At 49.1% G+C, this 15,281-nt stretch overlaps 1 protein-coding gene across 1 annotated transcript; it reads left to right on the top strand.

Moving 5' to 3' along the window:
* Positions 1-529: 529 nt before the first annotated feature.
* Positions 530-12,133, top strand: LOC143501891 (ADP-ribosylation factor-like protein 13B). The gene is made up of 17 exons (XM_076995050.1): positions 530-600; positions 720-804; positions 1,128-1,192; positions 2,206-2,276; positions 2,885-3,134; positions 3,535-3,640; positions 3,784-3,986; positions 4,071-4,191; positions 4,301-4,403; positions 5,507-5,626; positions 6,461-6,571; positions 6,674-6,814; positions 6,905-7,005; positions 7,140-7,215; positions 7,383-7,823; positions 8,075-8,225; positions 8,393-12,133. The coding sequence occupies exons 1-10, from the start codon at positions 530-532 to the stop codon at positions 5,587-5,589; spliced, it is 1,158 nt and encodes a 385-aa protein (XP_076851165.1). The 3' UTR covers positions 5,590-5,626; positions 6,461-6,571; positions 6,674-6,814; positions 6,905-7,005; positions 7,140-7,215; positions 7,383-7,823; positions 8,075-8,225; positions 8,393-12,133.
* The last annotated feature ends 3,148 nt before the right edge of the window (positions 12,134-15,281 follow it).

The following is a 15,281-nucleotide window of genomic DNA, read 5'->3' as shown; positions in this document are numbered from 1 at the left end:
TTGTTATAATTGCCATTTAAATCTGTACATAAAAACAAAGTTGTCCTCCAAAGATGGGGGGGGGGTAGAGGTGGGCCAAATAAATAAATAAATAAATAAATAAATCTGTTAAAAAAATGTTTTTTTTTACAGTGCAACAAAGCCAAGCTGTTTCTTAGCACTTCCATCTCATTGACGGGTTCAACTATTAAAGTGTGAGAGTGTGCTTATGTGTGCGCGCGTGTGTGTGTGTGTCTCAGTCATACAACTTCCTAAAGCATTGATGTTATGTGTCCTGCTAAAGGACTTCTCTTTAAACAGAATTATGAAGAGAAGAAATATATTCTCAACAGAAACATGTCAGAACTGTTCCAAAGAGCAACAGTGATTTACTTATTTGTTATTTTTTTCTATCTTGTGTAAATGTTTGAAAAAAATTAAAATGGTATATATAATTGGGATGGGTTCAAGGGTTTATATCAAAATGTTTGTCCTAAAAAAATAATAAAATGCATATATGAAAGTATAAAATGTTTTTGTTTATTCCAAAATGAATCCCACTGATCATAACTTGTCACTGAAGAGTGTAGGAAGGTTACAAAAACTGGACCTCGACTCCAAGTATGCAATGTAATCGGTTTCTTTTCACAGAATAAAAGTTACTAAACTACTCTTGTATCGCTTAGCGGCTACCGAGACGTGTGAGGTGTTGGGCCTGACATCCTCACACCGTCCACTAGGGGCGCTACTGCCGAGATGGACGGTCGTGCCAGCGGGACAGAACGTATGAAATCACCTGCAGCCATAGCAGCCAGAGAACGCTGCGTAAACAGCAACCAAAGCGTCTTGTTTTGATTTTAAAGTTAGCTAGCGCTACCTTTAACGATCGTGGATCGACCAAGTTTAATACATACTATATCAAAACCAACTGTTTTTCTGTATATATCTGTAATTACCTTTCTTTTTTAAATATCTGTGTTTAAATTGTATTTAGTTTACCTGTTAGTTAAGTTAGTTAGTTAAGTGTTTTGGAGGGTTTAAGCAGCCTACAGCCTAACGGGACACAGACCGATCACGGTGTCGTTCCCTGCCTGTCACTCACCTAACCTCTTAGATACTTGACCATTTAGGCTTGATTATAAAGCTAGATTATAAGGTTTAGTGAGATGGCGAGCTGCTGTAGCTGGCTGAAAAGGTGGCGTAAGCCTGCAAGGTAAGTCAGTGTATTTTGATTATAAACTGTCCATAAATCTGCACGACCACGTAATTGCAGTGTAGAGGAGCTTAAATCTGTTTTTCTTAATAGTTTTTCTGTTTTTTTTTATCTGTTTTTCTAAGTACTATGTATTTAGACAAAGTATTGTATAGCATATACAATGGCGTACGAATAGTTGACAGTCTTGCTGGGGCCCGGGACAAGAAAGTTTCATGAAAGAAGAAAGCCCCCCCCCCCGTCATTTGAATTTCCTCCGTAGCAGACAATCCTTGTGTTAGGTCATATAGTATATAACACGGTCAAAAAAAAGTCGGGGGGGGGGGGGGGGGGGGGGGGGGTTTGTATATCGCGATCGATTGCCAGTGGAGGGCGACATATATATATTATGGATATATATATATATATATATATATGGATCGGAGGTAAATAAACTAGATTTTTTTTTTCTCGCCGTGTGAAATCGGAAGTGTGGCGTGTGAGCGTGTGAAGACGGTCAAATGCGTGTGTCACACGCTCAATGCGTGAGACTTGAGAGCCCTGGCTATTGAAAAAACACTCCGTCACGGTTCTTACGTTCGCAGGTATCTGCCAAAATTGGACCGCGGACAAATTTAGTTGAGTACGCCTGTTCTACTGTTTCCTGGTGTAAGTTGTTTTACGGTGAGAGTGAATTGGGCCAAATATTAGTTAATCCCAGTTGCAGCTATACACTAAGATGTGGAAGACCCAGAGTCCTTCCCTTGATTGAGTATACAGCTCAAACCACAACCCCAACGTAAAGAGTACTCTAAAGTCGGTGATAAAGCTTGCTGCCTACTGCTAATTTAGTGTCACCGAATGCTAAACACTAACACTGCCCTCCAACAACCTGGCCACTAATCCTTCAGGACTAAAGTGCAAATCCCCAGCTAATCCCAACACACTGTGGCAGTCCTGGGCCAGAACATTTCACGGGGCTGTGCCCACACGCAGCCTGAGTCATTGAGCGTTGTGCTTGTGTGTGCTCACAGGAAGGTGACGTTGTTGATGGTGGGCCTGGACAACGCTGGCAAGACTGCAACCGTGCGGGGCATTCAGGGAGGTGAGGCTACACTGAGTGTGTGTGAGTGTGTGTGTGGTATGCCATTCATCCATCACCTTAAACTCCTAATGGCAAGGTGCAGATGCCATAGTGTTTTATACCCACCCTTTCATACAGCATATCGTGATTAATATACTGGTTTGTCATTTGTAACTGCAATTTCTTGCTTTTATTTACTTATTATTCTCTTCTTTTTCAAAGTCTATCTTTTCTTCTAAATATATAAAAGGTCTTCTAAATATTGTAATGTGTTTTAAGGCGTGGCTCTAAAGTACAGTAGTTTGCTTTTGTTTCCCAACATTTTAGCATTCAACATATCTCACAGTAACGAGCACGTACCACCCCTGCAGGTCTCATTGTCTTGTGTTGGCCCAGTAGACAGAAGCAGCTAAATATTCTTCAATGCAATGCCCTGTTAGATATAGAGCCTTGAGCAGGGTGTGATGTAGACGGACGCTAATGAGATGAGCAGTAAAGCTCTGGGTAAAGGCTGAAACTCTCCAGTCTCGCTCTCGGAGTCGGTACAAGTTCAGCTCGCTCCAAGGTTAAAGCTACTGCGGGTCGCTAAGCGCACCGTAGTCTCACAGTAACGCATGTCTCTCCCTCAGAGAACCCAGTCAATGTGGCCCCCACGGTGGGCTTCTCCAAGGTGGACCTGAAACGAGGCAAGTTCCAGGTGACCATCTTCGACCTCGGCGGCGGGAAGCGCATCCGCGGCATCTGGGAGAACTATTACTCAGAGTCGCACGGCGTGGTGTTCGTGGTGGACTCCAGCGACATCCAGCGGATCCATGAGACCAGAGCCACCATGGCCGAGGTCCTCGGACACCCTCGAATCGCCGGCAAGCCCGTCCTAGTGTGAGTGGCACGTCTCTCGTTACGTCTCACACGCGTCTCGTTTCCTGCACCTCCTCGCAGCCTTCAGAGCACCCCTGCACACCATAGTTCCTACAACGTCACTGTGAGCAGCACAGACATTAGATCTTCCACATGACATCTCCTGTCATAGATGGTTCTCCAACGTGATATTTTGGTAACAGACATCACGAGACACAACATCGCAGACGGCAGACACCATGAGGATGTATTGGTTGTCCGGTGTTTGTGTTTTGTCCGTGTTAGGCACATACACGCACACACACACACACACCCCTCTTCAGTGCTCTGAAGTGCAGACCTTGAGTCATGTGTTTGTGAGAGCTTTCACTTGGCGTACACACACAGCTCACTCTATACCCCCCCCCCCCCCCCCCCCCAGACTGGCCAATAAGCAGGACCAGGAAGGAGCATTGCCTGAAGCCGACATCATTGAGAGCCTATCACTGGAGAAGCTGGTCAATGAGCAAAAATGTCGCTGTCAGCTTGTGAGTATTTATTCAGTGAGCATCTTCACAGTGGGGAGAAACTTGGTAGCCTACAAGGTTTTTCTTGGGGGGGGTACAATCCAGCTGTACCTTTGAGAAAACAAGCCAACGAGACGAGGCTGAACTTGTGCTGACCTCACCAGGAGCCGTGCTCGGCGGTGTTGGGCTACGGCCGGACGGTGGACAAGTCCATCAGGAGAGGCCTGAAATGGCTCCTGAGCAACATCGCCGAGGACTACGAGGCGATCTCTGAGCGTGTGCAGAGGGACACGGCCAAGCAGCGGGCCTGGGAGGAGCAAGACAGGAAGGAGCGAGCGGAACGAGTGCGGATAATACGGGAAGAGAGGTCAGGAAACCGTGTGTGTGAGAGAGACAGTACTGTGTTGGTTCTGGTGAAATATATATTTTGAAGGGTTTACTCTTCCTGTAGGGACAGAAAAGAGCGTGAGGAGGCGGAGCAGGAAGAGAGGCGAGTGGAGGAGAAGAAGGAGGAGGAGGAGGGTGCCAACATGCCCAGCCCCATCCAGCCAATAAACAGTGTTGTTCATGAGGCAGGTTTCCCTCCCAGCCAATGAGGTGTTTAATGTGCCTCAATGTTCCTGACTGTCCTCTTAATTAGACCGCTGTTCAAACTTCAGTTAATTTAGTAAATTATTTCAGGAGGACAATAAGGAGATGGGAAAGGGAGAGAACGCCCTGCAGGGCGGCGCTCTGGATTGCAGAAGCAAACCAGAGGAGGAGGATGTTGAGAGCACCAAATCAGGTCAGAATGTTTCATATGATCCAAATAAAATGTATTAAGTTGTTTTAAAGTGATTACTTATCTCCTTTATCTTGGTAGTACCAGTATCCTAGGCCCACGCTCTAGCCCCCTAGGCCCACGCTCTAGTCCCCTAGGCCCACGCTCTAGTCCCCTAGGCCCACACTCTAGGCCCACACTCTAGTCCCCTAGGCCCACACTCTAGTCCCCTAGGCCCACGCTCTAGTCCCCTAGGCCCACACTCTAGGCCCACACTCTAGTCCCCTAGGCCCACGCTCTAGTCCCCTAGGCCCACACTCTAGGCCCACACTCTAGTCCCCTAGGCCCACACTCTAGGCCCACGCTCTAGTCCCCTAGGCCCACGCTCTAGTCCCCTAGGCCCACACTCTAGGCCCACGCTCTAGTCCCCTAGGCCCACACTCTAGTCCCCTAGGCCCACGCTCTAGTCCCCTTAGGCCCACGCTCTAGTCCCCTTAGGCCCACGCTCTAGTCCCCTTAGGCCCACGCTCTAGTCCCCTTAGGCCCACCCTCTAGTCCCCTTAGGCCCACGCTCTAGTCCCCTAGGCCCACCCTCTAGTCCCCTAGGCCCACCCTCTAGTCCCCTAGGCCCACACTCTAGGCCCACGCTCTAGTCCCCTAGGCCCACGCTCTAGTCCCCTAGGCGCACGCTCTAGTCCCCTAGGCCCACGCTCTAGTCCCCTAAGTCCACGCTCTAGTCCCCTAAGTCCACGCTCTAGTCCCCTAAGTCCACGCTCTAGTCCCCTAGGTCCACGCTCTTTTCTGATCTGCAATGCATCCCTCAGCATTTTCCCCTCTTAACACACCTGACTCACCTCAGCAAACACTTGATTAGCTGATGAAATTAATCACTAATGTTAAAACATGTCGCGCACTAAGTTATACAGAGCTGCGGGCTTCTACCAGTAGAACTTGATAGCCTTGCTTTAGATATTAACCTGAATTAACACTTAAAATGATGGCTTTAATAAAAACTACAATTGCTATTTAATTAGGGTCATTAAACAGTCAGCAGAACTGAGACACCCTGGGAAACAGATCGTTGGCAACCTAATCTAGGCTGCTAAAAGGCTTTATCTCCTCCTCAGGGCCAGCAGACCAGGTCAAAAAGAAGAGGAGGAAACTGCGTCTGAGGTGGAGAAACAACAGGGTTGAACCTCTGATGGTTTAGGTCTCCACCTAGAGCCCCACTCCACCACCTCCACCAGGTGAAAGTTCTAGCCAAACTTCAGCAGCACTGAAACACGTGACACTCACTGGACTTCACTGTTTTTTTGTTTTACACAATGTATAATTTATTTTTTGTAGCATTTATAATTCCAATTGTGCTTGTAGAAAACAATATGCTACCTTATAACTACGGTGAAACCGACATGGAAGTCTACTCCAAAGAATCCCTAATCTGACCTCGGTTTTTCCATAACCTGCCTTTTGTGTTTTGGTGGAGTTTTTACAAATGCGTCATTTTACTTCTGTTTGTAGTTGGATGGGCAACTCCCAAAGTTTCCAGACTTCCTAAACTTGAGCCGCTTGGAGATACACGGCACTCTGGTAACTTCACTGTTCAACCCCCCCCCCCCCCCCCCCCCCCCCCCCCCCAAAGTTTCATGCCGCACTTTTCGTCCCTGTCTTCGCGCTATCCGCTCTTATTTTGAAATCGCGCACCACAATCTCAAAACAATGCAGGGGATTGCCTTTATGGCAACAACAAACAGGTAGCAGACACCCAAATGCATTCGCCACCCCCCCCAGCAAGGCGTACGAATAGTTGTGTTTATAAATGTCGTCTGTACATTTCTGTACTATATGAGGTGTGTTTTCGCTTCTCTGAAACCACCTCATCAACTTCTTCAAGGTGCCCTTTACTTCTGTCCCTTAACACACGGCAAGACTATCTTGGATAAGTATGAGGCACACCGGTTTATCTCTGGAGATAAACCAAGCTCTATTTGTTGTCATGGGACCACTAGTGATGAATTTACTGTGGTCTGTGTTGCCTATTATCTTTTCTGTCCTCATTGTGAATTTGGTTGTGTTTGTAGATGTAAGAAAATGGTTCAAGCCTCAGAGATTTTACCGTCCACCGTAGCTCCAATGTCCTCACCATTGCTCTAAAGCGCTTCGCTCACTTCAACGGAGACAAAATTGCAAAGGTTTGGCCACCGTACTTAATTCTGCCGCACTGTTGTACACTTTCCTTAGTCGTTTCACGTGATCTATGCCGTTGCACAACTGTTCTCTGTCCCCCTGTGCAGGACATGAGGTACCCAGAGTATCTGGACATGCGTCCGTTCATGTCACAGTCCCACGGAGAGCCACAGCTCTACGGCCTGTACGCTGTGCTGGTCCACTCCGGGATTAGCTGCCACGCCGGACACTACTACTGCTATGTGAAGGTTTGATGTGCTGCACGGTTTCAGCATTCTCTACGTTTTTGCACTGAGTTTCTACTCTAGCTAATGGATGGAATAATGTTTTTATTTCAGTCTGGTAATGAGCAGTGGTATGAGATGAACGATGGATCAGTATCTGTAAATGACATACGATCAGTGCTGAGCCAACAAGCATACTTACTGTTCTACATCCGGTAAGTTCAACCTAATGTTTAAACCAGCTCCAGATTTTTGAATAGTGGAATATTTAGAAAGGCATTTTATACACTTTTATTGACTGTAACTCTGTGACCCATGGTCCCGGTCATTGCTCCCCTCGCCCGGTCAGCACGGCCAAGGTGAACGGGCCTCAGTACACCTCCACCTCCTTCATCGGTCCACAGTTTCCTCCTCACATGGCGAAGGTATCACCAACCCACTGCACCATGCCAGGAAATCTGACTGGGAACTGGTTGTTATTGTTCACTAGTATAATTGAGAGGGCTGTGTTTTGTTTGTTTACACTGTTAAACTCTTACTTTCTGTTCATGATATTCAGATTTCCCATAACTGACCGCTGTTCACTTTGCAGAATAACTCTCCCGTGAAGGAGGACCCCCTCCCCGCCTCCGCACAGGCCCCATTCAGCCCCCGAGACGCCAGCTAAGCCAACCGACACCACGCCTCGCACCCAGATGGCCTCGGCTGAGGAGCCCATCTATTGCCACGACACCCATGTGACGAAAGGCACCACGGCACCCCAGAGGCCAACCACAACCTCTGCTCACAGGGGGGCGACGGGCACGTGGCTTTAGAAAGGCCTGTGGCAACCGCGGACACCTTTGTGCCCAACGGCGATGACTGCAGGGAAGATGTGATGGCGTCTCTGTCTGGTGCGCCAGGATCTAGAGAAGGCAGACGAGCGCGTGAGGAGCGGAAGTGTGTGCGACGCCTCAGCTCCGACCCAGACAGGTCTTCACCCAGCGCCAAGCGACCTACTACTGAGGACTATTACCAACTTAATGTCACTCAGGTGCATAAGGGTCAACTTTCTTTCCAAGTTTCAATTATACATTACAAACTAGTAATGAGCAGTGGTATGAGATGAATGATGCATCAGTATATGTAAGTGACATACGATCAGTGCTGAACCAACAGGCATACTTACTGTTCTACATGCGGTAATTTCAACCTAACGTTTAAACCAGCTCCAGATTTTTGAATAGTGGAATATTTAAAAAGGCATTTTATACACTTTTATCCCCCCCCATCCATCATTTTTAGGTCAACAGATCTTAAAAACGGAGACTGTAACTCTGTGACCTGTGGTCCCGGTCATTGCTCCCCTCACCCGGTCAGCACGGCCAAGGTGAACGGGCCTCAGTACACCTCCACCTCCTTCATCGGTCCACAGCTTCCTCCTCACATGGCGAAGGTATCACCACATCACTGCACCATGCCAGGAAATCTGACTGGGAACTGGTTGTTATTGTTCACTAGTATAATTGAGAGGGCTGTGTTTTGTTTGTTTACACTGTTAAACTCTTACTTTCTGTTCCTGATATTCAGATTTCCCATAACTGACCGCTGTTCACTTTGCAGAATAACTCTCCCGTGAAGGAGGACCACGGTGGCTCAAAGCCTGGCAGCAGCAACAGCAGCAGCGTCTCGAAGACGGGCCCTGGATCGTCTCTCTCTTTCTCCGCATCTCAACCCGTGCGGCCCACGGCCATCCCGGAAGCACCAAACAGGCCTAAGCTGACCTTCCTCATCGGCCAGGGAAAGACAGTGCGGCCGAGCCAGAGCCGGCCCAGCCCCTGCAGTTCTTCGGCTGCCGCATCCCACCTGCGCCCGCTGCCCTCGTCCTCTTCCTCCAGCGCACCACAGTCTACAGTGGGGAGAACAAGTATTTGATACACTGCTGATTTTTCAGGTTTTCCCACTTGCAAAGCATGTAGAAGACTGTAATTTTGATCATAGGTACTCTTCAACTGTGAGTGATGGAATCTAAAACAAAAATTCAGAAAAATACATTGTATGATTTTTAAATAATTAATTTCCATTTTATTGTGTGAAATAAGTATTTGATACACCAGAAAAAGAAACTTAATATTTGGTACAGAAACCTTTGTTTGCAATTACAGAGATGAGACGTTTCCTGTAGTTCTTGACAAGGTTTGCACACACTGCAGCAGGGATTTTGGCCCACTCTTCCATACAGATCTCCTCCAGAGCCTTCAGGTTTCGTGGCTGTCGCTGGGCCACACGGACTTTAAGCTCCCTCCAAAGATTTTCTATTGGATTCAGGTCTGGAGACTGGCTAGGCCAGTTTTGGGTCGTTATCATGCTGGAAGACCCAGCCACGACCCATCTTCAGTGCTCTTACTGAGGGAAGGAGGTTGTTGGCCAAAATCTCACGATACATGGCCCCATCCATCCTTCCCACAATACGGTGCAGTCATCCTGTCCCCTTTGCAGAAAAGCATCCCCAAAGAATGACGTTTCCACCGCCATGCTTCACAGTTGGGATGGTGTTCTTGGGGTTGTACTCATCATTCTTTTTCCTCCAAACTTGACGAGTGGAGTTTAAACCAATAGGTTCTATTTGTCTCATCAGACCACATGACCTTCTCCCAATCCTCCTCTGGATCATTCAGATGGTCATGTGCAAACTTCAGACGGGCTTTGACATGCGTTGGCTTGAGGAAGGGCACATTGCGTGCACTGCAGAATTTTAATCCTTGACGGCGTATAGTGTTACTGATTGTTTTCTTTGAGACTGTGGTCCCAGCTCTATTCAGGTCATTGACCAGGTCCTGCTGTGTAGTTCTGGGCTCATTCCTCACCTTCCTCAAGATCATTGATGCTCCACGAGGTGAGATCTTGCATGGCGCCCCAGACCGAGGGAGATTTTCCGTTATTTTGCATTTCTTCCATTTTCTAATAATTGCACCAACAGTTGTTGCCTTCTCACCAAGCTGCTTGCCTGTTGTCCTGTAGCCCATCCCAGCCTTGTGCAGGTCTACAATTTTATCCCTGTCCTTACACAGCTCTCTGGTCTTGGGCATTGTGGAGATGTTGGAGTCTGACTGATTGAGTGTGTGGACAGGTGTCTTATACAGGTAACAAGTTCAAACAGGTGCAGTTAATACAGGTAATGAGTGGAGAACAGGAGGGCTTCTTAAAGAAGAAGTAACATGTCTGTGAGAGCCAAAATTCTTACTGGTTGATAGGTTATCAAATACTTATTTCACACAATAAAATGGAAATTAATTATTTAAAAATCATACAATGTATTTTTCTGGATTTTTGTTTTGCAGTCGTTTCTCTCTCTCTCTCTCTACTATTTTTCAAGGTCTCTTCTCCTGCGCCCTTTCTGGCCTTTCTCAAGTTTTCCCCAAGCTGTTTCTTCTCTATATATTTTTTAGTTTTTGTTTTTTTGTTTTCAGCCAGCTCCCTTCCCTGGCTTACATTTATTTTGTTCGTTTGTGCTCCCTTTTTGATCACGACACGTTGAGTTGATTTCCTCCATGTGCTTTTTGTTTTCAGCCAGCTCCCTTCCCTGGCTTGTATTTGTTTTGTTCGTTTGTGCTCCCTTTTTATCACGACACATCGAGTGGTTTCCTCCGTGTGTTTTTTGTTTTCGTTTTCTGAGTTTTTACTCAGTTTTCTTTTTCCGCGTTTCCCGCTTAGTGGCAGAGGTCTCAGTTTGTCGTGTTTTCTTTTGGGTTTTGCCCCTGGGTTCATCTCCTACAAAAACCCAGCGAGTCCCCTGTTCCCTGGGGGTTCGCGTTACAGAACAACTCAGCCTCAACTATGGACCCGGCAAACCCTCTAGATATCGGCGAGTTGAGATCAGCTCTCGCTATGCAAGGACAGGCTATCGGTAGGCACGAACAGGCGTTACAACAGATCCTAGCTCAGCTGCAAAACATCTCTACCGCTGTCCAGGGAGCTAGTCAATCTAACGCTTCCCCTAGCGCTCTCGCTCTCGCCGCATCACCCGAGTCAGCCAACATTGCTCGTTGCGAGCCTGTACTGCCTGCTCCTGCGCGGTACAACGGTGATCCCGATGATTGCAGGGGGTTTTTGCTCCAATACTCCCTTATATTCGAGCAACAACCTTCACGTTTTCCTTCTGAACGGTCCAAAGTCGCATACGTAATGGCTCTGCTCTCAGGAAAGGCATTACAGTGGGCCACCCCCGTGTGGGAGAAACAGCCTGCACGACATTTGACCGCTTCTCACAGGTTATGTGGCAGGCGTTTTACCACCCCGCATCCGGCGGCCTAACAGGTTCAAAATTATTGCGTATGCGCCAGGGCAATTTAACGGTTGCTGAGTACTCCCTACAATTCCATACCCTGGCGGCAGAAAGCGATTGGGGATCAGAGGCTTTAGGGGCCATATATACAGAGGGGTTGAGCGAGGTAATCAAAGACGAGTTGTCCCTCAGGGACCCTCCTGCTGACCTCGACAGCATGATCGAACTCACCATCAGAATCGACAATCGCCTACGCAACTGTAGACAACACCGGCGATCACAGGGTAAACATGTCCCATCCACCGACCCCCCCCCCCCCCCTTTGCGCAAAACAGCGACCGAGACCGAGGAGAAAAGCGAACAGCCCATGGAGTTGGGACACGCGTCTCTCAAGAGTGGAGAGGCAAGATCGCTTACGCGGGGGTAGGTGCCTTTATTGTGGGGACCCCGAACACAAAATCGCTAACTGCCCCGAACTGCAGGGAAAAGAGCAGACCCATCGGTGAATAGGGTACACCCGATGGGTCATGACAGCTATTCCCCTGCTTCAGGTCTAACTCCCCAGGTGGTCATCTCATGGAGGGGGTCCAGTGAACATAGGCTGCTGGCGTTAGTCGACTCGGGTGCCGCGGGTAATTTCATCGACGCCTCTCTTGTGTCGTCTCTCGCTATTCCCCTGGTCCCCTTGGACAAACCGCTCTCGGTATCTGCAGTCGATGGTTGTGTGCTTACCTCTGGACAAATCACCCACCAAAATGTTCCTCTGTTTGTTGAAATAGGTACTCACCATGAAACCATCACCCCCTACGTTATAGCAGCACCCAGTCTCTGACTTATTTTGGGCTCCCCTTGGCTCCAATGCCATAACCCAGACATAGATTGGCTTAATCTTACCATCAGTCGTTGGGGTGGGGTGTGTGAGAAGTCGTGCTTGACTCCTCTCCGGACACCCCAAGGGGAAGGCCAGGGAGAGATCAAGGGCCTTGATAAGGTCCCTGTCGCATATGACCTAAAAGAAGTATTTAGTAAACGTAAAGCCGGCTTCTTACCCATTCCCAGAGCTCACGACATCTCCATCGATCTCCTCCCCGGTACTTCTCCTCCTAGGGGGTGGTTGTTTTCATTAGCTTTGCCCGAACGCAAAGCTATGGAGTAATACATCCAGGAATCCCTTGCTGTTGGGATTATTCGGCCGTCCACGTCTCCAGCCGTGGCTGGATTATTCTTTGTGGGGAAAAAGGACGGGGGGCTCAGGACCTGCATTGACTACAGGGGTTTGAACAAAATCACAGTTAAGGACCGTCATCTCCTTCCTATCATGTCATCCACTTTTGAAGCATTACAGCAGGCATCGGTTTGCACCAAGTTTAGACCTGAGGAGTGCTTACAACCTGTTACGGGTGAGAGAAGGAGATGAGTGGAAAACCGCTTTCATCACACCCTCACCCCTTCTAGAGAATCACCTGTACGTCAAGCTAGAGAAATCAGTTTTCCATGCTGAAGAGGTGTCATTTCTAGGGTTCGTGGTTTCGAAAAACCAGCTGGCCATGGATCCAGCTAAAACTCGCGCTGTAGCCCATTGGCCCACTCCCACGTCGGTACGCCTTGTTCAACGCTTCCTTGGTTTCGCCAACTTTTACAGACGCTTTATCAAGGGCTACAGTTCCTTAGCTGCCCCTCTCTTTGCTCTCACTAGTAAGAAAACATGGGAGTAGGGGCCATCCTGTCCCAACGGGTGGGCGAGCCACTGCGATTGCACCCGTGCGCTTACTTCTGCGGGGGTAGTAAGTAAGCGCACGGGTGCAATCGCGGTGGCTCGCCCACCCGTTGGGACAGGATGGCCCCTACTCCCATGTCGGACGCGTCGGTTTCTACGATGAAGGGTAACTCAGGGTCGGGCACTCACAAAACCGGAGCCCCTATGAAGCATTTCTTAAGGTCCTCAAACGCCTTTTGAGCCTCAGGGGTCCATACGAACCTCTCCGTTTTCTTACTGGTGAGAGCGAAGAGAGGGGCAGCTAAGGAACTGTAGCCCTTGATAAAGCGTCTGTAAAAGTTGGCGAAACCAAGGAAGCGTTGAACAAGGCGTACCGACGTGGGAGTGGGCCAATGGGCTACAGCGCGAGTTTTAGCTGTATTCATGGCCAGCTAGTTTTTCGAAACCACGAACCCTAGAAATGAAACCTCTTCAGCATGGAAAACTGATTTCTCTCGCTTGACATACAGGTGATTCTCTAGAAGGAGTGAGGGCGTGATGAAAGCGGTTTTCCACTCATCTCCTTCTCTCACCCGTAACAGATTGTAAGCACTCCGCAGGTCTAACTTGGTGAAAACCGACGCCTGCTGTAATGCTTCAAAAGTGGATGACATGAGAGGAAGGAGATGACGGTCCTTAACTGTGATTTTGTTCAAACCCCTGTAGTCAATGCAGGGCCTGAGCCCCCCCGTCCTTTTTCCCCACAAAGAAAAATCCAGCCCCGGCTGGAGACGTGGACGGCCGAATAATCCCAACAGCAAGGGATTCCTGGATGTATTACTCCATAGCTTTGCGTTCGGGCAAAGCTAATGAAAACAACCACCCCCTAGGAGGAGAAGTGTTATGCTGGAGATCGATGGAGATGTCGTGAGCTGTGTGAATGGGTAAGAAGCCGGCTTTACGTTTACTAAATACTTCTTTTAGGTCATGAGCGGAGGTACAACGTGGGGGACAAGGAGTTATTAGCCGTCAAGCTGGCACTTGAGGAATTGCGCCACTGGCTCGAGGGGGCCTGCCATCCCTTCCTAGTATGGTCAGATCATAAAAACCTGTCCTACCTCCAGCAGGCCAAACGGCTCAACCCCAGACAGGCTAGGTGGGCCTTGTTTTTTAGCCGCTTTGAGTTTACGCTGTCCTACCGCCCGGGGTCACAAAACACGAAGCCCGACGCCCTGTCCAGGCAGTGGGAGCCGGATCCCGAGACCGACCCCCCCGGGACCGTGCTCTCCCCTGAGGTGGTGGTCGCTCCCATTGAGTGGGACATTGAAAAACTGGTCCTTAAGGAGCTCCCTAAGGAGCCTGGTCCTGGTGGGGAACCACCTGGGTGTCTTTACGTGCCTACCGCGGTGCAGCGCAAGGTCCTTACCTGGGGTCATACGGCACGTTTCACGGCCCACCCTGGGGCATGTAGGACTTTGGAGTTTATCAGACAGAGGTTCTGGTGGCCTCAGATGGATCAGGCGGTCGGGTCCTTCGTGGCCACCTGTGAGACTTGTAATCGGGGCAAGGCACCGCACAGTAAACCTAGAGGATTGCTCCATCATCCATCTCGTGTTCCACGTGTCTCTCCTTCGGCCATTTCTGTGCGGCGGCCCGCAGGCTGCCGCCCCGCGTGTCGTTAGCGGGTTCCCCACCTACACCGTCCGCCGTTTGTTGGACGTGCGCCGTGTCCGGGGTCGCGAGCAGTTCCTCGTCGATTGGAAGGAGTACGGCCCAGAGGAGCGCTCCTGGGTTCCCCGGTCCCGTATCCTGAGTCCAGCCCTGATTTCTGGCTTCTACCGCGACAGGGCCATCGCTCTGGGCCCACGGGGTCTCGGGCCTAGGAGGGGGGGCTCTGTCACGGCTGGGTCCAGGACCATCCCTCCTGTTGCCACTGGAGGGAACCCACGAGCTAATACTCGTGGTAATGTCAGGGCTGGGTCCAGGACCATCCCTCCTGTCGCCACTGGAGGGAACCCACAAGCTAATACTCATGGGAGACGCAATCAGCGGTGAGGACCTGCAGCTGTGCCTTCCCCTATTTAATGGGCACGGTTGCAGTGCCTCACTGCTGAGTTGTTTGTTGCCTCTCGCTCTTGCAGCCAGCCTTATACCCGGTTATTGAGCAGTCGTTTCTCTCTCTCTCGCTCTACTATTTTTCGAGGTCTCTTCTCCTGCGCCCTTTCTGGCCTTTCTCAAGTTTTCCCCAAGCTGTTTCTTCTCTATATATTTTTTAGTTTTTGTTCTTTTGTTTTCCGCCAGCTCCCTTCCCTGGCTTACATTTATTTTGTTCGTTTGTGCTCCCTTTTTGATCACGACACGTTGAGTGGATTTCCTCCATGTGCTTTTGTTTTCAGCCAGCTCCCTTCCCTGGCTTGTATTTGTTTTTGTTTTGTTCATTTGTGCTCCCTTTTTATCACGACACGTCGAGTGGTTTCAATCCGTGTATCATTTGTTCATTTGATATTCAATTGACAATTATAATCGGAAAA

This window comes from Brachyhypopomus gauderio, unplaced genomic scaffold, assembly GCF_052324685.1.
Source record: "Brachyhypopomus gauderio isolate BG-103 unplaced genomic scaffold, BGAUD_0.2 sc175, whole genome shotgun sequence".
Taxonomy (NCBI): domain Eukaryota; kingdom Metazoa; phylum Chordata; class Actinopteri; order Gymnotiformes; family Hypopomidae; genus Brachyhypopomus; species Brachyhypopomus gauderio.
Note: the sequence above shows the minus strand (reverse complement) of the source record. Positions and strands in the feature narration are given on the sequence as shown.

Coding starts and splice junctions, on each gene's coding strand:
- LOC143501891 (XM_076995050.1), top strand. CDS start 530: ATGAATCCCACTGATCATAACTTGTCACTGAAGAGTGTAGGAAGGTTA. Junction 2,277..2,884: donor CGTGCGGGGCATTCAGGGAG/GTGAGGCTACAC, acceptor TCTCTCCCTCAG/AGAACCCAGTCAATGTGGCC. Junction 3,135..3,534: donor GCCGGCAAGCCCGTCCTAGT/GTGAGTGGCACG, acceptor CCCCCCCCCCAG/ACTGGCCAATAAGCAGGACC.